The 25,338-nt window shown below is 47.9% G+C and overlaps 1 protein-coding gene across 1 annotated transcript in view; it reads left to right on the top strand.

Annotated features, from left to right (window-relative positions):
- LOC138514765 (tyrosine 3-monooxygenase-like) overlaps positions 1-17,378 on the top strand; it is a 456,844-nt gene extending 439,466 nt beyond the window's left edge. Inside the window, exon 12 of the mRNA XM_069630145.1 lies at positions 8,724-17,378. Within this exon, the coding sequence (XP_069486246.1) occupies positions 8,724-8,883 (160 nt within the window). The 3' untranslated portion in view covers positions 8,884-17,378. The remainder of the gene's footprint in view (positions 1-8,723) is intronic.
- The last annotated feature ends 7,960 nt before the right edge of the window (positions 17,379-25,338 follow it).

Raw genomic sequence — 25,338 nt, forward strand, 5'->3', positions numbered from 1 at the left:
TGCAGGGATGAACGGTTCCATTAGCCTGCACGAGAGATGCGGGGCAGCCCGGGAACTGAATATATTTGCCATTAGCACATGCAGGGAGGCCATGTGCCACTGGCATAGGCAGAAAAGAGATGCTCAGTTAGTATGTGCAGAGAGGAGATGTGCTGCTGCATGAGTACGGAGGCTATGCCAATAACACGTGGAAAGGGATTATGTGTTCTGACGTAGTGCTTTTAGCCATATTCCTTCAGCTTTTAAGCACTGTGGTAACAGTTGTTATTCCATTTCAAATGGTACTTGATTTATTACAGCAAAACCGAGCAGAATGCCAGGAGAGCACTGTTGGGCATTGTGGTGGGGGTTGGCGAGGACGTGGTCGAGTCAGGCTGAATAAGGAAAGCGGAGAGGGAAAATCGGGTCCATTTCTCCCCAGTACATTTTTTTCTATTTCCAGCACCGATAGTAACTTGTCTGAACGGTCATTCTTCATTATTGCATTTCTTGTAAGAAAAAAGTGACTCCTCTGCAGTCTTCCCTCTGCGCCACAGTCTTCAAATGTGGTTGATTCCAACCTTAGTGTTATGTCTCTCACTGCACGCTCCTCCTTCTCCTTGCGTTTCTGCTCTCTTGCAAGCTCACTATTTGCCACTTCCTCCGTTCCCGCATTACTAAAAAGTGCCTTTCCTTCTCGTCTTCCTCCCTTCTCCTCTCTGTCTTTGAGCTCTCTCCTTTTCCTCATCTCTCGCTGCTTCCACTCATTCTCTTCTGCCTTTAGCTTCTCCCTTCGCACTTTCTCTCGTTCTTCTTGTTCCTCTTTTTCTTTTCTCTCCACCACTTGCATTATCTCTGCCCACTCTCGTGCTTCCTTGCCCTCTTTACAACCTGCTACTTACTTACTCACCCCTCTTCGTTCTCCCGCTGCCTTCCCATCTAATTTCAGGAGTATTTGTCCTCTCACCCATTTGTTCGATGCTATTTCTCCAGCCCGTACCCTGTGCTTGTCTGGGTCACGCTGTGCACCCCTTTTCCACCTCATATTTGTCTGGCCCCTTTCTGCCCCTCCTTCTTGGTACATGGTGGAGGGTTGAATATTAGATGTGGGTACCCCTCTGCTGTTTTAAACTCCTGTACAGGGTATAATCCTTGTCTTCCTGCTGCAGCCCCTAGGCTCTCCTGCTCAGAAGTAGGGGTGGAATCAGGGGCCGAAGGCTTTTTGCCCGGGGTTTTCTGTTGGCTCAGCATCCATTGATGCCTCGCCACATCCCTGCTGTCATCCTGAAACATTTGCCAGAGCTCAAATATCGCCATACGATTGCTCAACCTTTTCCCTTTATAAACCTTTTGTAAATGTGTGTGTAACGGTTGCTGCACATATTTGGAGAAGCTCTCACCCTTTGGCCATGGCTTGGCCAATTTAATGTATGTGCTTTTCATCCATTCTACGGTTTATTTACAAATCCTGTCCTTGTATCGCAGAAGGGCCTTACATAGGTGCTGTTGAGGTGTCCCCCCCGCTCCTTTACCACAATACATTGCTTTCTATACTTACTCAACCTCAAGTCTAGGTTTTTGACAACTCTGCAGCTATTTTTCAACCTCTGCCTTGTCATCCACCTATGGATGAGTCTTTGCAACAAGCAAGGACCATTGGAGAGGTCGTGGTGTGCACTCTCTGCAAAGAAGTTATTAGAAAAAGGAAATGATTAATTGTATTTAGATTATAGACTTGCTCTTTTCAAGATCTTACAATGCTCATCTCTAAAGCTCAATTCTTAAATATATTGTAGTAATAACGAGAATGTTGCAATTCTCTTACTGAGCACAGCACATCATCATAACTAGAATAGCCACATATATGTTCTTCCATGATGGACAGTCTGGGACATTCCGATTGCACGCTTTTGACATACCCCGCTGATAAAGGGCCAGGGCACAATAGAAGCAAGAGGGTGCCTAGCTGCTTGCCATAAAATAAATGAGCATTTTAGGAGCATAAATACAGAGACAAAACTTTATATTTGTCAAAAAGGCCTGTGATAAAAGGGTTGTGTGCTTGAATCGTAAACTGCAGAATGCAGCCTGGGACTGATGCTCATTTCACTGATCACAAGCCCCGCCATAACTCGAAAGTGTTATCTCGGGAGGATAGCTCATGGGCAACGTGCTCACCTTGGAAGCAAGACGGCATGGAGCAACACAGGTTCGATCCCCGGGTCCGTGCTTAGAAACCTCTGGGTATTAAGCATGTTGTAAATAACCCATCATATCATACATGATCTATGTATACTTCATTCAGAGAACTTATTGGTTTAGATATGAAGATAAAATGGCTGTGACATCTGTCACTTTACAAGTGTCATAGGCTAATCTCTCAGAATTGAACGAGAGAAGAGGCTGCAAGGGGAAGCCAGGCCACTGGAAAGGATGGCTGTGTTCATGGGCTGGGTGCATGCCCCATCCACAATGCACAGAAACACTTAGAGTGACATTGTTGCAGAATGTTCATGTAGCTCCACTTTAAAATTAGGTCATTGGTACCTTTAATTTGATTTCACTGAAAAATGTATTTCTGATGTAGAAGCTTCTCAGAGTAACACTGATCCTGTTTTTGAGTTTTTATCCTGGGCCACATTGTTCAGGTGTAGAAACAAGTATTCTTCCATCTAGTAAGATTTCTTCTGTAGCGCATCAAAATCTTGTGCTTTGTTAGCAATTTCCATACAGCACAATGCTCCTCATGTACATGGTTTCTTGGCGCTGTCGGTGAGTTCTTGGGTGAAGCCTGTGGAAGGTGAGCCGTGCAGCCACTGGTGATGCCCGGGCCTGTGGAAGGTGAGCCATGCAGTCACTGATGGTGTCCAGGCCTGTGGAAGGTGAGCCCTGCAGCCACTGATGGTGTCCAGGCCTGTGGAAGGTGAGCCGTGCAGTCACTGATGGTGTCCAGGCCTGTGGAAGGTGAGCCGTGCAGTCACTGGTGATGTCCGGGCCTGTGGAAGGTGAGTTGTGCAGTCAATGATAGTGCCCAGGCCTGTGGAAGGTGAGCTGTGCAGCCACTGATGGTGTCCAGGCCTGTGGAAGGTGAGCTGTGCAGTCACTGATGGTGCCCAGGCCAGTGGAAGGTGAGCTGTGCAGCCACTGATGGTGCCCAGGCCTGTGGAAGGTGAGCTGTGCAGCCACTGATGGTGTCCAGGCCTGTGGAAGGTGAGCTGTGCAGCCACTGATGGTGTCCGGGCCTGTGGAAGGTGAGCTGTGCAGCCACTGGTGATGCCCGGGCCTGTGGAAGGTGAGCCGTGCAGTCACTGATGGTGCCCAGGCCTGTGGAAGGTGAGCTGTGCAGCCACTGATGGTGTCCAGGCCTGTGGAAGGTGAGCTGTGCAGCCACTGATGGTGTCCAGGCCTGTGGAAGGTGAGCTGTGCAGTCGCTGATATTGCTCAGGCCTGTGCAAGGTGAGCCGTGCAGTCACTGATGGTGTCCAGGCCTGTGGAAGGTGAGCCGTGCAGTCACTGGTGATGTCCGGGCCTGTGGAAGGTGAGTTGTGCAGTCAATGATGGTGTCCAGGCCTGTGGAAGGTGAGCTGCGCAGTCACTGATGGTGCCCAGGCCTGTGGAAGGTGAGCTGTGCAGCCACTGATGGTGCCCAGGCCTGTGGAAGGTGAGCTGTGCAGCCACTGGTGGTGTCCAGGCCTGTGGAAGGTGAGCTGTGCAGCCACTGATGGTGTCCAGGCCTGTGGAAGGTGAGCTGTGCAGCCACTGATGGTGTCCAGGCCTGTGGAAGGTGAGCTAGCAGCCACTGATGGTGTCCGGGCCTGTGGAAGGTGAGCTGTGCAGCCACTGGTGATGCCCGGGCCTGTGGAAGGTGAGCCGTGCAGTCACTGATGGTGCCCAGGCCTGTGGAAGGTGAGCCGTGCAGCCACTGATGGTGTCCAGGCCTGTGGAAGGTGAGCTGTGCAGCCACTGATGGTGTCCAGGCCTGTGGAAGGTGAGCTGTGCAGTCGCTGATATTGCTCAGGCCTGTGCAAGGTGAGCCGTGCAGTCACTGATGGTGTCCAGGCCTGTGGAAGGTGAGCCGTGCAGTCACTGGTGATGTCCGGTCCTGTGGAAGGTGAGTTGTGCAGTCAATGATAGTGCCCAGGCCTGTGGAAGGTGAGCTGTGCAGCCACTGATGGTGTCCAGGCCTGTGGAAGGTGAGCTGTGCAGTCACTGATGGTGCCCAGGCCTGTGGAAGGTGAGCTGTGCAGCCACTGATGGTGCCCAGGCCTGTGGAAGGTGAGCTGTGCAGCCACTGATGGTGCCCAGGCCTGTGGAAGGTGAGCTGTGCAGCCACTGATGGTGTCCAGGCCTGTGGAAGGTGAGCTGTGCAGCCACTGATGGTGTCCAGGCCTGTGGAAGGTGAGCTGTGCAGCCACTGGTGATGCCCGGGCCTGTGGAAGGTGAGCCGTGCAGTCACTGATGGTGCCCAGGCCTGTGGAAGGTGAGCTGTGCAGTCACTGATATTGCTCAGGCCTGTGGAAGGTGAGCTGTGCAGCCACTGATGGTGTCCAGGCCTGTGGAAGGTGAGCTGTGCAGCCACTGATGGTGTCCAGGCCTGTGGAAGGTGAGCTGTGCAGCCACTGATGGTGCCCAGGCCTGTGGAAGGTGAGCTGTGCAGTCGCTGATATTGCTTAGGCCTGTGCAAGGTGAGCCGTGCAGCCACTGGTGGTGCCCAGGCCTGTGGAAGGTGAGCCGTGCAGTCACTGATGGTGCCCAGGACTGTGGAAGGTGAGCCGTGCAGTCACTGGTGATGCCCGGGCCTGTGGAAGGTGAGCCGTGCAGTCACTGATATTGCTCAGGCCTGTGCAAGGTGAGCCGTGCAGCCACTGGTAGTGCCCAGGCCTGTGGAAGGTGAGCCGTGCAGTCACTGATGGTGCCCAGGCCTGTGGAAGGTGAGCCGTGCAGTCACTGGTGATGCCCGGGCCTGTGGAAGGTGAGTTGTGCAGTCAATGATAGTGCCCAGGCCTGTGGAAGGTGAGCTGTGCAGCCACTGATGATGTCCAGGCCTGTGGAAGGTGAGCTGTGCAGCCACTGATGGTGTCCAGGCCTGTGGAAGGTGAGCCGTGCAGCCACTGATGGTGTCCAGGCCTGTGGAAGGTGAGCTGTGCAGCCACTGATGGTGTCCAGGCCTGTGGAAGGTGAGCTGTGCAGCCACTGATGGTGTCCAGGCCTGTGGAAGGTGAGCTGTGCAGCCACTGATGATGTCCAGGCCTGTGGAAGGTAAGCTTTGCAGTCGCTGGTGGTGCCCAGGACTGTGGAAGGTGAGCTGTGCAGCCACTGGTGATGCCCGGGCCTGTGGAAGGTGAGCCGTGCAGTCACTGGTGATGCCCGGGCCTGTGGAAGGTTGGCCGTGCAGCCACTGATGGTGTCCAGGCCTGTGGAAGGTGAGCTGTGCAGCCACTGATGGTGTCCAGGCCTGTGGAAGGTGAGCCATGCAGTCACTGATGGTGTCCAGGCCTGTGGAAGGTGAGCCGTGCAGTCACTGGTGATGCCCGGGCCTGTGGAAGGTGAGCCGTGCAGTCACTGATGGTGTCCAGGCCTGTGGAAGGTGAGCTGTGCAGCCACTGATGGTGTCCAGGCCTGTGGAAGGTGAGCCATGCAGTCACTGATGGTGTCCAGGCCTGTGGAAGGTGAGCCGTGCAGTCACTGGTGATGCCCGGGCCTGTGGAAGGTGAGCCGTGCAGTAACTGGTGATGCCCGGGCCTGTGGAAGGTGAGCCGTGCAGTCACTGGTGGTGCCCAGGCCTGTGGAAGGGGAGCCGTGCAGTCACTGATGGTGTCCAGGCCTGTGGAAGGTGAGCTGTGCAGCCACTGATGGTGTCCAGGCCTGTGGAAGGTGAGCCATGCAGTCACTGATGGTGTCCAGGCCTGTGGAAGGTGAGCCATGTAGTCACTGATGGTGTCCAGGCCTGTGGAAGGTGAGCTGTGCAGCCACTGATGGTGTCCAGGCCTGTGTGCAGTCACTGATGGTGTCCAGGCCTGTGGAAGGTGAGCCGTGCAGTCACTGATGGTGTCCGGGCCTGTGGAAGTTGAGCCGTGCAGTCACTGATGGTGTCCAGGCCTGTGGAAGGTGAGCCGTGCAGCCACTGGTGATGCCCGGGCCTGTGGAAGGTGAGCTGTGCAGCCACTGGTGATGCCCGGTCCTGTGGAAGGTGAGCCGTGCAGTCACTGATGGTGTCCAGGCCTGTGGAAGGTGAGCCATGCAGTCACTGATGGTGTCCAGGCCTGTGGAAGCTAAGCTTTGCAGTCACTGGTGGTGTCCAGGCCTGTGGAAGGTGAGCTGTGCAGCCACTGATGGTGTCCAGGCCTGTGGAAGGGGAGCCGTGCAGTCACTGATGGTGTCCAGGCCTGTGGAAGGTGAGCTGTGCAGCCACTGATGGTGTCCAGGCCTGTGAAAGGTGAGCCATGCAGTCACTGATGGTGTCCAGGCCTGTGGAAGGTGAGCCATGCAGTCACTGATGGTGTCCAGGCCTGTGGAAGGTGAGCCATGTAGTCACTGATGGTGTCCAGGCCTGTGGAAGGTGAGCCATGTAGTCACTGATGGTGTCCAGGCCTGTGGAAGGTGAGCTGTGCAGCCACTGATGGTGTCCAGGCCTGTGGAAGGTGAGCCGTGCAGCCACTGGTGATGCCCGGGCCTGTGGAAGGTGAGCTGTGCAGCCACTGGTGATGCCCGGTCCTGTGGAAGGTGCACTGTGCAGTCAAGGCAGGCATGGAAGGTATCAGCAGACTGGATATAGTCATAGACATCATTTGTGGGTTGCTGGGGTCTCCCTGGCTACCCCTGTGGTGCCCATTGCTACCCCTAAAACATTTTACAAAAATGTTATTTTTCAACAAATGTGAGCTCCTGGGCTGTGGCCAGCGCCATGTGGCTCTTTGTTTCTGGAGTGGCTGGCTTTCTTTTTCAGACCTCTTAAAAATAACATGGGGTTCTACAAGGGTAACGCTTTGAGCAGTGACTCTAATTCCGAAAGAATAGGAATACCAAATAATGTGTCTTTCTGGAATTTTATACAATAATTGCTAGACTCATTAAAGGTTTATTTTAGGCACACTTCAGTGTGTGAGCCGCTGATTTTAGTCTGTTCTTCTTAAACACCTCAAAATCACAATGCAGACAAAAACTTCCAAAAAGCATTCAGAGTAGAATACGGACTAAGGGCCTCAATACGAGTCTGGTGGTAACCCTTAAATGCAGCGGTAGCGCTATTACGCCACATTTAAGGGTCCGCCACATCATGGCTTCGGCTGATTTCCCCCAGCTCTTAGCTGCCGTTGTGTCAGGTTACGATCATCGCAAGACTGTGCCTAAAACTTTTAAAGAGTGCTATCTCTGGGGGTCCCTGGTAGCTTTTCTTCTGGACTGGAAAGTTAGACAGGTTACCGTCTCCCCCCTCTCTCTGTCTCTGGGGGCAAGGTGGATGTGCTGTCATGATTGCGTCTCGGCTGTGCCGCATAAACCCTCCATCTTCCATTATGCCCAGGGCTCAAATCGAGGGTACACGCGGGGGGACGAAGTCCACCCACTCTATTCAGGAGGTGGACTCAGCCCCCTCTCCCCCACCCGGCTAAAATGAGAAACATTGAATGTTCTCTTTGAATTTTTGAATTAAAGCCAAACCGGAGTTGTCAGGTCTGCAGGCCGGACACTTCACCACTGCACTATATACCCTGATGAAAAATAACTGGCAACTAAAGTTGAAATGTCCTGTGTCGGTACTGCAAGTTCCAGGGAAAACATTAGTATTGGTTCTTGAAGTTTAAAACGAGCACACCTTTTAAAGTTTTCAAAAACACTCTTTGAAGAAACTGTACTCTCTTGGTTTTGTGTGTTTGTTAATTTTATGAAAGGCAAGTGCCATTCGTCCTCTGCAATTTGGGTGGTTATGCAGAGCAAATTTAATGTCATGTGCGTGTTTCACCTTGATATGCTAATTTCTGGTGACGTCACCTCCTATTGCATTTGTTGATGAGTCCCCCCAGTTTAGGTTTTAGGACTTGACCCCTGCTTATGCCCACGTGCTGGTCTCGCCCTAGCTGAAGCTTAGCTTAGCCTAGCGGGGTAGTCATTTCACGTTCTTATTGTCTCAAGGCCTTGCCGGAATGTCATTGTATTGATCCCTTGTTCCCTCCCTTGCCTTGAAGCGCTTTAAAACACATTGGGCATTATGGTGCCGGCGCCGTTAACCCCGTACCGCCTCATTATGAGGTCCCCTCGCGGGACCCGGTAAGTAACGCCTGGCGTGCTTACCGGGTCCTGCGAGGGGAAGAGGGAGCAAACAACGGGCCAACTCGTAATGGCCCGTTGTTTCTTCCCTCTCCCATTCCCATTCAGCCCCATGGGAGCTGAAATGGGAATGGGGAAGGACCGGGTGCGGGTCCTTGGAGGGAGGAATTACCGGGCCTTCCGAACTTGGAATGGCCCGGTAATTCCTCATTCCGTGGTCCCGGACCCGGACGCGATTTTGGCGGCAGTAATAATAGAGGCATGGCTAACGCCGAGGTCGTAATGAGGGCCATTGTCTATACACGCTATACAAATAAACTATCAATCAATCAAGCAATTAGATTGAGTGTGAGTCAAGAGTCTCCTCATTCACTCGAGGTCCCTTTTGAGACCAAGCAGTGAAGGGTTCTGAGAAGCTTTGAGTCTTTGCTGTTCCACTGGGCAGGCCTCACTCTCTGCTTCTCTCTCCTCCTATGCAGGCAGTATGCTGTGAAGATTCAACGGCCTTTCTCGGTCACCTATGACCCCTACACCAGCAGCATCAGGGTCCTCGACTCACCCCTGAAGGTCAAAGGGGCCCTGCATCAAATGCGGGGCGAGCTGAAGAGCCTCTGCCATGCCCTGGAGAAGCTGTCCTGAAATGGCGGAGCTTCCGGTTCATCTGCATGTAGAGCGATAACGTCATGACTAGTTCCTAAAGTGTCCTCGAGGCCATTCAGCTTCATTTTTACGTCATTGCACGAGGCGGAAGATGCTTTGGACCCATTGCAAGTTCGGTGCTGCCGGAAAGAAGTACTGGGAGTGCCGTTACCGACACTATTTTGGCAGCATCGGAATTACCGCTGTTTCCCGCACTGCTGAATTATAAATGTGGCGGTAAAGTGCAGGATTTACCTGCAGCAACAATCAGGAGGTCAGTCTGCCACTTCTCCTCCAGAAACTGGTGGATTTACTGGATGGTAAATCTATTGGCGGTAATCCCCATTAAGTCCTATGAACGCCAAGAATGGGGAATTACAGCGCCCTACCACCACATGCAATGCCGTGCTGACCCCTCAGGACCATTCAACCGGAACAGTAATCAAGTTTGGTGGTAACTTAGGTGATTTACAAATGAATTACCATCACACTCGTACTGAGGCCCAAATGCTAAAAATGTGTCAGGGGACGCAGCTTTGAAAACAGCACATTCTCATAACTGCAAAGGATCACTACCACCTAGTCAGTTTCGCAGTGTGGTAGAAAGGTGCCAGCAATTCTGTTGCTGTTCCTTTTTTCCCAGTAATGTAATTACCACAATTTTTACCGCAGCCTCCACTATTTGGCTAGAAAATTGCAGATTTACTGTACAGAACACCCATGGAGTGCTCTGAACTTTAAACATTATAATGTCATATCACCACTCGTAATCTCGTGGCAAGTCCATGGAACCGAGTGGCAGCGATGGTAAACGAGTTTCATGGTAAATCGGCTGTCTACCACAAAACCGGTAATGAGGCCCTATAATTATCATGGAAAATAGTTAACATTGAAATTGGAATTGAGAATGGCATTGTATAAAGTACATATTCAAAAACGAAAAATATATTTACTCCACAAAGGGAATACACCATCCCACTTCCATCGCACCACTGTCCTTCATGTGTTCACTTTCCAAGCACCCTTGTGTATTATGACAGTCTCCTGCCTGATTTTGCTGGTTAGGGAGGTCACCCCAGGGGACAGGAGCCACAATCCCTTATAGGGCTCAAATGGGAATGGGAAGATTTTTTTCCAGCGCCCAGAAAAGGGCAATTACTAGGTCCAGCAAGGTCGTAATGACCCAGTAATTGCCCTTTTCTGGGCGCCACCAGCCTCGTAATGAGGCCCAATTGTCTTTACCATTAACATGCTCCACTACAAACTCCAGTCCCAATAATCTGGTCAACCACTCCGAAATTTTCCCAGAGACTTCTTCTGAATCCTTTTTGTTTAAAATCGCTACCAATAATTTGTGGTTGGTGCGACCAATAAATGCTCTACAATACAGATACACTTTGAATTGAGTGATGGCCACAACATCGCCAAAGCTTCTTGCTTAATGACTGAATAACAGCGCTCTACTTCTCTGAGTACCCTGGAGTCATATGTTATTGTATGTAACCCTGATCCATCCTCTGATCCCAAACCATATTCCGAAGCATCTGTGTACACCATGGTGTGAGCACCTTCTCTGAATCCCTGCAAAACTGGTTCACATGTCATGTCCTTCTTTACCCTCACAAACTCTTCCTCACACTTTACATTCCAATCACATCCAACTCCCTTCTTTGCAAGCTTTCTAAAATTCACCGTCTTACTGGCCAGCACTCTGACAAACTTGGCATAGTACTCCTAAACATGACGAAACCTCACCCTTGTTCTCTAGCGAAGTCATTTCCACAATGGCCTTAACAGTGATGAATTTGGGGTGTACCCCATCTTTGGACAAACTGTAGCCCAAGTAGTCCACTTAGTCCACTTCTAATTTACCAAATTTGAACTTTTCCAAAGTCAACATCAAACAAGCCTTTTCCAGCTTTTCTAGAACATCTTTAAGTCTCTCATCATGGTCTCCTCTATCCTTGCCCCACAGGAGTATTGTCATCCTGTAGGAATTTCACACCAAATGCATCACCCTATGAAATACACTGGCAGCCGAAATGAGCCCGAACAGCACCCTGATGCACTTAAAAAGACCCTCATGAGTGAGGAACATGACTATATCAATGGAAGCAGGGTGCATCCGGACGTGATGATACGTGGACCTCTCAATGACAATGTTATTATTAACCTCCCTTAGGTCAATGCATAATCTGATTGACCCATTGGTCTTTTTTTTACAACAATAGGGATCACCCATTTGGACGCATCTGCTCGTTTAATGACCCCTTCTTTCAACATCCTGTTGAGTTGCAGTTCCACATCTTTCCAACATGCCATGGGTACAAATCTGAGAGTAGCGACATAGGGAATAGGGAATACATGCATTCTTCAATTAGATTTTATGTAGGAAGCCTTTGAGACAACCTACCTCATTCCTGAAGACGTTAGGAATCCATTTAGCTACATCAGTCTCTCCCAGAACCTCAAACTCGTTTACCTCCATATTACAGCCATTGTACACTTGTTCAGTGGCATTGGAATCTAACTTCATCCCAAGGGTGGCCTGACAGCTCCAAGACAATAGATTGCCACCATCATTGCTCACCTAAACCTTGCTAACTGTGCTCCTGCCCTTGAATGATAACTGAGCATTTAGTTCACCCATGTCTACTATTGGATTCTCACCATAGGCGTGCTCCTCTCTCAACACACACTTGTCGAGTTCTTTCTTCCATGACGTCTTGCTGATCAAAGCATGGTCAGCTCCACTGTCAGCCAGCATCTCTATTGGTACTCCATTTACACCAATCAAGGTTTGGGGCTCTTTCTTGAGTTCACATATCGCATCCACCAGTTTAACAACATCCAACCCTTCATAAACCTCCTCAAAATCATACACATTCCCATCCACAGCTCCTACACTGCCACTCCAGAAGCGACAACACTTCTCCAAGTACCACCACATCTGCATTCAACAAACACAGTAGTGCACACCCTGCCCCTCGCAAAATGTTCAGTGCTCCCACGTTAATAACAACCCCTGATTGAATGAATCCTACCATGGAAGCGAGTGACTTCTTTTCAATGAATTTGGGATTCCTCACCCCCTTCCTCTACCCCTCCAATCAACATATTTATCTCTTCCTCTCCTTCTCCAGTCAATATCTTAACTCCTGGCACTGGCACCTTCCACCTTAAGCGAGGACTTGTTGTCCAGCCTGTCCTTGTGCATCACTCTGGTTTTCATCTAATAAACCATATTATTTGTGTTATCTGTGACACCTCTATTATCCTTGGCCAACTCCTTGATGCAAGAGAGTTTCGGAAGAAGAAATCCCTGAGAGGGTGAAAAGCTTGGGAGACTTTAAGAGACACACTCATGTGATTTTCTACTTCCAGAAGGGCAGCTTGTCAGATTCAAGCGCACCTGATTTTGGTAGGAAGGACCACTAGAGATTCGGGGAGGTGGGTGACAACCCAGTTAGTGTTACTTGAAGTGAGTGGGTGAGAGACATAGATGCTACTGGGTGACATCTGGGAAGAGCAGAAATTGAAGGGGGTAGTACCGGGCAGTGTGTGGAAGGTTCACGTGAAAGTAATATGGGGGACCAGCAGTGATTCAGGGGTCTTGGTGACCTACCGTTGAGAGTCCATCTCTTGATTCACAATACACGTGCCAATGGGTGAAGCAGGAGGAACCTGGAGTTCTGCTTTTGGAAGAGTCCCTGTCACCCACCGGCCATTTGGGATAGCGGGTGACACACCAGTAGCTCAGTGACTGACACATTGGGATCAGTGTTGCTCATGGCCTTTTCACATCTTCCGAGCACTGGGGGTTCCAGAATTGCACATGGTCAATTAAGGGTATCGTGCAACTCACAGTTCACACCCCATCACGTGTCACTCTTTAGTACTAGCACCCGTGCAAGTAAATGCACCACCTTAATGAAGAGGCACAGAGACTGACACAGAAGATTCAGTTCCATCCATGAGGGCAGAAGTGGGCGGTGCGCAGATCTTACCGACCGAAGGTCAGGGAAGAACAACACACACTGTAGCTGAACAGCAATGAAAGTCCTAAATGTCCTGTCTCTGCTCGCGGTCCACTGATAAATCAGACATTGCTGGCGAGGAGGGAGAGATGTTTGGTCATTAAAACAAAGGTTCTTATCCATCAGAATCCAGAGGGAGCATGCATTGCTTCTGGAAAGCAGCGCTGCCGAGAAGGAGGGTGGCAATCATACCATTGAAGCATAGACTGCAGTAAAAGAAACTTCTCCACACCTGTGTACAGTCGCAGATCAGAAAGCACATCACATCATTACGTGACATGCATAGAATCACCGGCACCAGCTCTGGCAGCACCAACATAACCAGATGGTTCCAGCCTGTGTGTTTCTGCTAGCCAACAATGAAAGTGTAAAGTGTGGCAGCACTCCACGCAGAATACGCAGCAACCATATCTGGACCATGGCACACACAGCCAGAAAATGGTGTGCCGAAGGAGAGCTGGGACCTACTTGGGTATCACATCTGTATGGTGCCATGTGCTGTGACTACTGGTTTAAGGAAACATGCATCCACCGCCTCAAGCCTTCTCCGAAGAAGCTTTACTATTAAAAAATAAAGTGTTGGATGACATCTGGACTCTGGAACCCAGCAATCAAAAATATGGTACAATATGAGCACAAATGGCATTGACCTTTTAAAAAGTCTAGGCAATAATCAAGGTGTAAGCTTAGGCGCACCACAGTTGCATTAAATAGGAATAATTGCATTCAAGAGTGCAATTGTCTCTTGGGAGACAAGGAGAGCTGCAGCAAATTGCACAGTGACCCCACCAGGAAACTCTCGAGATTGATTACTGACAAAGTCACAACAGCCCTGCCAGAGGGTTGGATGTGTGAACAGGAGCAGGAACTTTTAAAAGAAAAAACAGAAGTACCAACCTTTCACATCCTGGCCAAAATCCACAAGACTTTAAACGATGAGCCAGGATGGCCCATATTCACAGGCATATCCTCCATATTGGAACCACTTTCTAAATGTGGCACCTTTTTCCTTAGTCCTTTAGTTCAGAAAATGATGTCACCCATAAAAGATTCCACTAATGTGATAAAAAATAACTTAATGGTTCAGAAAACACTGTGATTTGCCTGGAAATTGAATCAGTCAATACTCACTTTCCACAGCAAGCAACTTTAGAGACGATGGAAGAACGCCGCAGAGACAGAAATGGCGGCCTGCCAGTGCCAAACACTTACAATTGTACTAACTAAGAACTATTTTCAAGATAGGAAATCCTGCTATCAGTAGCTTGAGGGGACAGTTACGGGGTCAGCCGTAGGGCCCAGCCTAGGTAACCTGATGTCGAAATGTTCGAAAAGACAGTAATGTATGGGGATGGCAGTGGTGTGGACGCGTTCTCTAGATGATATGTTGGTCATCTGGACCATTAATGTTGCCAATGCTACAGGATGTGTCCAGCGGCTGAATGGCAAACATAGATATCTCACAATGTGTGCACTCAGCAGGTTAGTTTGCTTGACCTATGCATCCATGTTGACGAAAACAATCTTAGGAACAGACCATAGCATAAGCGCTCAGATCGGAAAGGTCATCACAGTAGACACGCCACGGTCAGCGTACCATTTCTGCCCATTTGTGAGACTGAAAAGAAACGGTCCTGAAAATCGAAATGTAGGGAACGGAAGCAGATATCCTGTCCATACAATGAATTGAAAAAGGATATCCCAAGAAACTCGTCAAAATGTCCGCGAAAAGAGCTGGGGATGAATAGTTAACACCTACAATTGAAGAAAATGCACAAAATCAAATAGCACGTGTCACTACCTACACAAACCTAGCATTCAAAATACAAGTCAGCATCAAAAAGAACTGGAAAAATGCTGTGTGTAGAAGGAGACCGGGAGTAATTGTGATACACAAAGTGTGGAAAGAGGAGCAGTCGCTAATGTTCTCAGATCGCTCACTGAAAACACATGTTTCAGGAATTGCTTATGTACTTCAGGGGCAGATGGGTATTGCCCCCAGGCCTAGGAAGACACTGTGTAGTTAACCAGAAAAAAGCCTGTAAGAGGTAACCCACGTGCACTTTACAGGCTCAGTCCTTCAATTGATGTCTGAATCTTATTAACAAAATCAAAATGACTATTTACAAAGCAGAATTCAATTACATAATCACATATAATAATTGCAAGATAGCCCAGTCCTTGGGCGATAACAAGTTTATTGTGCAAAGTATGGAAAAAATATCTGGAAATAAGAACAATTTTCCAATGATGTAACTCGAACAATTGGTACGGCTTAATGGTACAAATCAACTCAGATGATTTTCCTTAGATGTCAACGTGTTTCGGATGCATCACAGTCTCCATCTTCAGGGCTTCTCTGTTGAAGTGTTAACTTGGATTTTCATCCGTCTTCCTACCATAATTAGTATCCTGTTACTAACATATATGTACTCAAATACTTCTTATATCACTACTCAGTTAGCTACAGTATTGAGACTAGCCTCCTATTGTCCACAAAATGTACTGTTGAAGCGCGACCTGTAACAAAACACAAATTGTTACTTAACATATCAGTGACAACGTCAAACTAATGTACACATAGTCGCCACATTCCTATGTCTAATTGCGATGAGCCACTCACCCAGCTCCTAGGTATACAGACCCACTGAGTACTCATACGTTCTCGCTCCTCCACTGGAGGATGGAGGATTGGTCTCCGATACTCTGTGATGTTAAGAAATAGGGGTGATTGCAACCTGTCAATCATGTGGCCTGATGCCGTTAGCCAACATCACCGATGTGTAAGGAAAATGCCCCAATGGCACAGGAGTCTACAAGTATTCTTTACCCTAAGTCTTGCCTCCATTACAGAACTACATTGTACTTGCGCGTTCATTAGGTGTGGAACGCTGTTCAGATAAAAAGTATATCATGTAAGCAATTGTTATATGGATGTACCGGCACATAATTAGTCTTAAGTAATTGTCCCATATTTGCTTTTAAAACAAGTATAAGCACAAGAGGAATTGTGAAGAGAAATAACATCAGGAATAAATGTACAACCCATCAAAACACGTTAACCAGAATGCAGGGTTTATCTCCACCCAAAGTCAAAACTCAGGCAGTATCTGCAGTGTAGGCCAACCGGCCAAACAATCCTCGGAGACTGATATTGGTTTATCAAAACCCTGGATACAGAAAGATCTCACCAACTGGGAGAACAAACATGTTATGTACATGATAAGGTGTCCATGCAGACCTAGATATTTTGGTAAGACTACCCGCATGGTCAAAACCATGATGATTGAACATAGGAGTGGACTTGAAAATACAATCTTGACAGCTCCATTAGTAAAACACTTAATGGAAAAAACACATGAATGGGGATGGTGGTACAAAAAGTTAGAGACAATTGTCAGCCGGTGATAGAAGATAAGCTAATCAAGCCAAAACAGAAATGTATCTTCCATACACAAAATCATTTGGTGGGACTGAACGAGTGAATAGAATAGCATAAGGTTTGAGATTCATTTTAATTTTTCTATAACAATGCAATGTCAGAAATTCAGCCCACCTTCATGAGTAAAACATGTGAGTAACGTGAGACATTGACAAGTGTTCTGGTGGGTGTATTTATATATATAATTGAACCAATGCCTGCAAATAAACTAGGTACTACAACATAGTGGCTGGTTGTTACATGTTTTAATTACAAAAACAAATAAAAAAAGAGACCAGATGGAGCATTAATACTGAACTGCCCCGGGCTGTTGTGCATTGTCCTGTGCAATATGGTCACTAAATATCATAAAAAGAATACTGTGTTTGTTTCATAAACTCTTGGGAGGATAGCTCAGGGGATAGCTCAGAGGACAGCTCAGGGGCAATATGCTCATCCTGAAAGCAAGACGATGCAGAGCAACACAGTTCCACGCTTAGAAACTTCTGGGTATTAAGCACGTTAGAAATAACCCATTACATTACATTGTAAATGGTTGAACAATTTCTATGAGCAAATGACACAGTATGGATATTAGATTCTTTAATTACAAAAACAAATGAGGGAGAACAGATGATAACACATTTCCGGTCCGGACTTCCAACGTGGCAGCCATATATCATCAGGCCAAGAGAAGACATAATGCCGCTCACATGACCACATCATCACACCCAGTAGACGCACTTTAATATACTGCCTGATGAATGTGAAAACATCTATTTAAAATGACAGAAACATGTTGATTGATTTCATGTACATGTGAATTGTTTGCAAACAGATAATTGCTTATGTGTGCTGTAATAAATGGAATTCTTAGTCTACACATGATTGTTGTACCATAGTATAGTTTTGTGTGTTATGTTAATCCGTCTCTGTATTAACTGACTCAGGATTTACCTTTTGAACGTTTTGTGATTAATGTTACAGATCAGATGTAGATTACATTTAGTATATCATTGGAATAAAAGATGTTTTGAATTACACCACGATAGTGACATTAGATTCCTGACTTTTGTTTTGAAATTGTCATATTTCCATTCAAGGATGAGTAGGTTCATGCATTCCTGGTGTCCTGGGAGTGTTGCGATGTGTTGTGGCACCATGCACAGGCATGTTAAGAACTGAAAAGATCTGTTGGGCATCCTTACCCATACCATCAGAGAAGAAGCATGCCCTCAGTAATACTCTAGCTCTGTTAGTGCTTGGGGGTGGGACACTAAGCTCTTCCCCTGTACTTAAGCAATGCAGCAATCCCCCATTGCATCAGACCATCATAGTGGAAGCATTTGCGCATCGCATAAATATCACAAGCCACTTCCTGCTTTGCTGCTCACATGCAGGGGAGTTGCTAGGTCTGGAAAAGACCCGGGGCTAAGCTGATGTTGGTACTGTTGGGACTGGGGGCTAGCTAGTCTTTTGGCTGTAGCTCCTGAGATTCTATCCGGGGCTACAACCAAAAGATCAGGGGCTATAGCCCCCTTATCCCCCCCCTAGCAACGCCCCTGCTCACATGTCTATAATATTGGCAATAGAGATCTTGCCCTGCTCTTTTGGGGAAAACCCTTCCATCCAGTAGCTCACAGGAAAAGTCAATCAGTCCTGGGGGGTTCCTGTCCGGCATTGTTTCTCTCTCAAAGCAGGGCCAGAATTACACCGTGAGGTTATGACTACAGTGGTGCAGGTAATACAGCAGACAGTGGGCCAAAATTGTCCACTTGTCCATGGACATGTGAGCCAGTAGTCTGAGCATTGACCATGTGGCCATCACAGCACAATTGGAGCCTTTCCTTTACCTAACAGCAAAGAGGGAGTAACTCCCAGTGGCTCCAGAGAAGACTCTGAATGCAAGAATTGCAGTGGAGAAAGCACTGGAGAGTTAACATCTGGGAAAAGGTGGAGGAGGCGGAGGTACGGTGTCAAAGGTCTCATAATGTGCATTTAGGCTTTTTTGCAGTAGCCAGTAGATTAAAGCTGCTGTCACGTGTCTTCTCGGTGCTATGACCCCCTGAGGAGGCCACATGGCGTTTTAGCCATCACAGTGCATTCCTGCATTTCCTGCTTGAGATCAACCTGACTAGCATGACATGTGCCCGTGCCTTGGAAGGTGAGGCCGGTGAAGCACAGCTGGTGAGGGGCCTGTGTTCCACCTTGCCTTGGTATCCATGTGCAGTTGGATTTAAAAATAGCATCGAGTACCTGTTAGCTTCCCTCAGGGAGTTACGTTCCAAACTACAACTGGACGCTTTTTATCCGCATGATTCAGGAGAAGAAATTGTGCAAATGTGCAAAACTGCTTTGATGCAGCGCTCGCAACATCAGTTGGGGAAGGAAGAATTCCAGTGCAGCAGCGGCTTTTCAGATGCACTGGGAATATGAAGATTAAGAGTGATGTCATTAATGGGGAGTACATCACCGACACCTGTTTGAGGCTGTGTGAGCAGTGTGGGAGCAGCGCCCTCTGGGGAAGAGACTTCTCTGGGACCCCCTCCTCGGTGACTCTGGCATCTTGAATACAGGCGGGTCATCAGCAGCACAGTTGCGTGATGCCTGTGTACTGGACCCTTCACTCATGGAAATGAAGATAACCAAGCACTGGCACTTGCGCAAGGTGAGGTTGACTCGCTAAACTGCCCCCCAGACAGTGTGCAGTCTGAGAGAGCTTTTCATGTGGGAGTATTGCATCTAACCACAGAACCAGACTTGCAGTGCTGCATCTGAAAGAATCAGTTTCTAAAAATCATCAGTCTCTTCATTGGAGAAAACTATGGAATGACATCTACCCATTCAAATGGAGAGGTGAGTGGGCACCACAAGATATAAAAATATTCCAAAGTATTCAAGTCAATGTGAAAAATGAGAATGAAATGTTCAAAAATACAGTTTAGAAGGAGCTGGCTGTGACAAGTCTGGAGACACCCTGACTCAAAATTGCAACAAAAACTAGAGACCAAGTAACAATACTAGGTCACACAGCTGCTCTCATTTGGGCCCAACCTGGGCACGTAATTATTCAAAGTTCAAAGCAATATGATCAGGTATCCAAAATATATAATTCTTATTCAAAAATAGATGAGTCTGTTCAGTGGTTTGTATCAAAGTAATAGTTTATCCAAAGAAATTCAAAACAAAGCTATCACTAATGGATTCTTAGCGAGGGAGCAGTTGCCACAATCCATACATAATTCAGACTAAATACGCCAATGCATTTCGGAAAACATTTCCTTCCTCAGAGCAAGTCTAGTAATTTAAGCAATCATACAGGTGTGCACGTAGTATATTGACAGTATGATAAACAGAACACACATTGCTGTAAAAAATGAAGATGTAAGACACCAATCAGCAGTAGTTTCAAAGTTGGTAAATGAAAAAGGACAACATAAAAAGACACAATAATTTCAGGTAATCGACTATTTCCCTTACATATAGCTCTACTAAACCAGCGCTTACCACACCACTGATTGGTTTTCTTTGATCCGGTCTCCCTTCTGCTTCTGCAAACACTACTCCTTGGTATGTGCTTTATTTCATACGTTTATTTCACATGATGCTTTTTCTATTTTTGCACTGTTTATTTTAACATTCAAATGTACATATTATGTTTATGTTGTTCAGACTTGCTCTGATGAAGGAATATCTATTCCGAAATGCATTGGCACAATTTAGTCTGTTTATGGAGTTATTTGTGGCAAACTCTTCCTCACTAAAACACTATTAGTGACTACCTTTTATTTTTCAGAAAAACTTTGGTTTGACAGATAAAATCATTGTTGTAAAACAACTGCATTTTTGAGTCTTTTTGCAAATGACCTCTAAGGTCTATACTGAGTGTTCAGAAAAAATGCAATTAATCATAACCCAGATTGGGATTCCAGAGAGCGGCTGTATGACTGGGTATTTCACCTAGTCTCTTGCTTTAGTTGGCAAGGATAGGTCTTGGACACAGACAGATTCTTAAGTTGAACTCTTGGGCTGAGACTTTCCTTAGTTTCATTCAGGTATGGAAATCCCATTTTAGCATCGGGCAAGTTAGGCCTTCTGCCATCCTGACATTTACCTTAATAAGTCAGGTTTTTTTAAAACTTTGAATCTGTTGCCTGTGTCTTCCACATGATGCCTTTACAAATGATGACAGGAGTGGAATGCGGCTCAACGGATACAAGTTGGGGGACCCTAAGATTCCAGAAGCTAAGCACGCCAGAGCACCCAACCCTTCCATAGCTACCAAGGGCTCTATTGGGTTCGATGTCTGTAGTAGTAGGGATGAAACAATTCCTCCAGGTGAAAGAAGACTGATACCCACTGACTTGTTATTGATTCCATGCCCAGGTACATACATTAGACTGGCACCTAAATCAGTGCTGGCCTGGGGATTTGGAATTGATGTATTAGCATGAGTAATAGGCTCATACTTTAGAGGTGAAGTTCAGCTCGTGCTACAAAATCATGGAAAAGACCCATTCCAAATTCTCAAGGGAGTCAAATTGCTCAAGGGGTGCTTGAGAAAGCAGTTGTTCCCTAGACTCAGGGAAGAGGGCAGGAAGGAAAGTATGGATAGGGGAACTCGAGGCTTCGGAGAGGCCCATGAGGTATCCAATGGCCCTCCCAACCTTGAATCCAGGAAAGGTAAAGAGAAAGAGCCTGAGACACTTCCCGGCAGCATTTGCCCAAAGGAACAACCCCTTGTTAGCTGAAGCAAGTTTGCAAGTGGTGATGGAACCAGAGGGCTGTGAGAAAGGGGGACCGTTTTTCTTTCTGAAACATGGACTTCTTTATAGAGGGGACATCACAGTATTGGACCTGGTATGAACACTGTTGGTGGTCCCTAAAAAGCACAAAAAGGGGGTCCTAGAGATAGCCCATTCACACCTGATGGGAGGCCATCTGGGGCAGTCCAAAACTAAGACATATATAGCGAATACGTTTTACTGACCCGGAATTCACACTGATGTTGAAACATTCATACAGACGGGCTTCATCTGCCACGTAGCACCCCTAGTTCCTAAAAATCCATTATCCATAATTGAGGTTCCATTTTCTCAGATTGGTATGGATAATGTAGAGGAGCAGATGGCCACGTCATCCCTAGCTCCTGCCCCCTCACCTCCATCATATTGGAAAAGCAGGAGAAGAGCCCTATGTGGGTCACCAGGTATTATCCCAACACGTCATCGAGAGTATGAGAGATGATATGCACTCAGACAACCGTATCACATGTGCCCCAGCACTGAAAGGGTGGAAGGATGTCTCCAGACACCATCGGACATCGAAGAGCTGTAAGTGAAATCGAACAAGGGCAGAGTGGCGTCATGAAGGAAGGACACTAAGATGAACAAACGACATTCAAATACTTAAAGAATGAAGATGTAACTGAAGTAACAAGAGAAACATGTAATCGAAAATGAAGAAATCATATGCACCAAAGTAATAAGTGAGAAGAGATGAAGTGAATATGCACACGCAGAAGCGCAAGGTAGATTAGTTTACTTTAGTTTATTGATTTGTAAAGCGCACCTAACCCTCTGGTAACTGGCCGTGTAGACTTGCTCCAAGGTTACAAAGGCAATCAGGGATGACATGAAGGAGGAATACAATGGCTAGCCGACTCGGAGTTACAGATTAGGTGGCGTACATAGTTACATATACAATCAGAAATGACATACTGGTAGAGTACACGGAAAAGGCTGACTTGGAATTACAAATTGAGTGGCATACATGTGAATATGGGTGGCGTACATGTGAGAACAGGTAAGTGCTGGGAGTTCCTAGCGATGCAGGCTGGTGGCAGGGGCAGTTAAAGAGCCTTGTTTGTAAGCCAGTTTTTTTACTTTAGTTTTGAAAGGCCAGAAAGATTGTTCGGTTCTGATCGCGAGGGGGAGCGAGTTCCAGCATTTGGCAGCTTGAACTGAGAAGCTAGCTCCTCCAGCAGTTTTGAAGTTGAACCTTGAGATGCTAAGGCAGTGTGACTAGAAGGATCTAGTAGGTCTGGCTGGTTGATTTCTGGAGAATTTGTCTGAGAGGTATTTCAGTGCAGTGTTTGCGAGACATTTGTGCGTGATAACAAGCGAGCAGAGCTGGATCCTGTCGCGAATCGGGTGCCAGTGGGCGTCCCCTCTGATGCTTGATATGTGGTGAGATCTGGGAATATTTAGTGCTGCCCTCAACACGTTATTCTGAAGGATCTACAGTCTATTAAGGTTGCATTCAGAAGAACCTAGGAATAGCGAGTTGCAGTAATCCAACTTAGATAGGACTAGTGCGCTGGCTAGCGTGATGCAACTGCTTGGAGACAAGTAGGATTTTCATGCATTGATGAGTTTATTGGTGTAAGCAGTTGTGGTGGCAGTGGCACTCACGTGTCCCTTGAGTGATAGAGTGGAGTCTAGATAGACTTCTAAGGTCTTGACCTCTTTGGCTACCTTAATGATGTTGACGTCAATGTTGAAAGATGAGTAGCAGGGGTCAAGTATGTTTAGGTGGGCTTGAGTCCCAATGATCAAGAGTTCTGTCTTGTCGTCATTGAGACACAAGCCGTGGGAGGCCATCTAGGCCTGTATTTCTTAGTACATTTCATTTATCAAGTGAGAATCATTCTCATATCAACCAGTGAGCATAATGTGAACCTGGGTGTCATCGTCGTAGTTCATATAGGTGGCACCCAGATCGTCAAGACAGTCAAAGAGAAGCTTAGTGAATATGTCAGAAAGCATTGGGGAGTCAAAGGAACCCTGGGGTACTCCACACATGATATGGACTGGCTTCACTAAGGCTGAGGGTACGAAGACTCTAGTGGTTCGGTTGGATAAGAAGGATTTGATCCAATTTGATTTTTTGGCGAGAAAGCAACAGCTGTAGTTAGGTGTTCTGTTAGGATCTTGTGATCAACAAGGTCAAATGCTGCAGACAGATCTAGCAGCAGGAGTATAGCCAGCTTGCCTTTAGCTTTGGACTCATCCATTTGGATTTTCAAGTCCAAAAGGGCCGTTTAGGTAGATCAGACATATGGAGGCCTGTGCGGAAGAAAATATAACGTGCCTGAAGCCATATGAAAAAGATGGATGTCGGACTTGTGTGGAAACAAATCAAGCTACCATAGAGACAGACCAGAGGTGCAGAGTCAGCAGATGCTTGAAAAACAGCTTCAAGTGTGGACTAAAGAGGAGTCTATTGACCTGAGATCAATGATGCCACATCAAGAAATAATTGCAAGGCACAAAGGGAATCAAGAGGATAAGCCATGTACGTAAGACATATTTCTCTTATATTAAGCGAAGAAGAAAACATCTGCAAAGTGCCAAGTATTGGACAATCAAGGATGCGAAAAGCTTCTGTGAGGAAGAGCAACCAAGTCTCCAGAGGCCAAGAGGAGTAATGACAACCAGCTTAATTGAATCACACAGCAGTAAATAAAAGTACAAAATGGACAAAATCATGGTCTCCACACACGTGATTTAAAAGTTGAAAACGGGGGGGCGCTGTTGCGCACATCAAACATGGCCGCTTAGTGCGAGGTCTCAGGCAGAATCCTACTTTAAAATAAATCCTCTCAGCTTCGTCCTAAACCCTTAAAAAAGCAGGCATTCGGGGACGAGAAACGCAAGGCACATCCTGGTGAAGAGCGGTGGAAAACCGCGATCGCGCTGCCGAAATATTGCAGCTGGCAGTCCCGGCGGCAGAGAGAGACCCGAGTGGCCGCCGGGAGGCTCCGCGAACACCTAGACTGCGGGCCGCGGTGGGGGAGGGGCGCCGTGCGGCCAGCACCATCCTGCGATACGGGGGGGAGCAGAGTGGCCGCCCCCCCGACATGAATGCAGGGACTCCGGCGATCACTCTGCCCGCCGGGGCGGGCGACAGGAAGGAGGAACGGGGGCGGCCCGGTGGATGCGGACTGCTCCCATCCAGACAAGACGCACAGAACTCATTGAGCACACGGCACGGCCTCGGCCCGCGGCTGCTGGCGACGCGGCCGCGGCTCCTCGCGGTGCTACCCGCGGCTGCCTGGGAGAATGGGCCTCACCTGAAGGTGCCCCCCCCCCACACGCACACGCCAAGTAAGTGGGACTGGGCAGGGACGGAGGCCCTATTACCGATGCCCGTGAGGCAGGCCATTACAATACGCAGCCGCGGCGGGTGGAAGGCCTGACATCGTGCCCCGCAGCGCCTGGCCTGTGCAGCCAGCAGCAACCCCACGCAGCTGGGGGATCAACCATTTACCCCTGGGGGTGGGGGGTCTCGGAGTCCCGCTGGGCCACCTCCACGTACAGGCACAACGGGAAAACATTGCAAACCGCCCTCACTGCTCCGGGTGCACTGCTCGGCACCCCGTTGAGGCCCCATTGAACACCCCCCCATTGAATACAATCCGGAGTGGCGACCTGCGGACCTTCTGGATTCATCCCTTCATACAAGCGACCTATCTGGTGTTAAGGACAGGAATATAAATAACGTTTCCTCCACATCCTGAACTGCACGGAGGTACATTGGGTGATAACACGTGGAAGAACACCGTCCACTCCCAACGGACAATCGCAACTTATGGGCCGCAACAAGAGAAAGGGGACAGGAGGGAAAAAGATCGGCCCGATGGATACCTTCACCAGTTCGCAGCCACAAGGGGCGACTGGGGGGGAACCATCTACATCCGATGGGCAGGAAAACGACCCGATAGATCGCCTGGCAACGCTGGTGCAGAATGGTTTCATGGCAGTGAATGTTAAACTAGACGATATCGTGGCGACGATAGGATCCCTAAAAGCTCGTGTGGAAAAGGAGGGCGCACGTATTACGGAAACTGAAAGCAGGATAAGTGTGAACGAGGACACTATACAAAAACACAGTCGAGATATAGCCCACCTCCAAACAGAACTACACAAGACTCAAACCAAGTGCGAGGACCTCGTATCGAGATCCCGGAGGAACAACATCCGGATTGTTGGAGTA

The sequence above is a fragment of the Ambystoma mexicanum genome, chromosome 12, assembly GCF_040938575.1.
Source record: "Ambystoma mexicanum isolate Mex_15411 chromosome 12, UKY_AmexF1_1, whole genome shotgun sequence".
In the NCBI taxonomy this organism is placed as follows: domain Eukaryota; kingdom Metazoa; phylum Chordata; class Amphibia; order Caudata; family Ambystomatidae; genus Ambystoma; species Ambystoma mexicanum.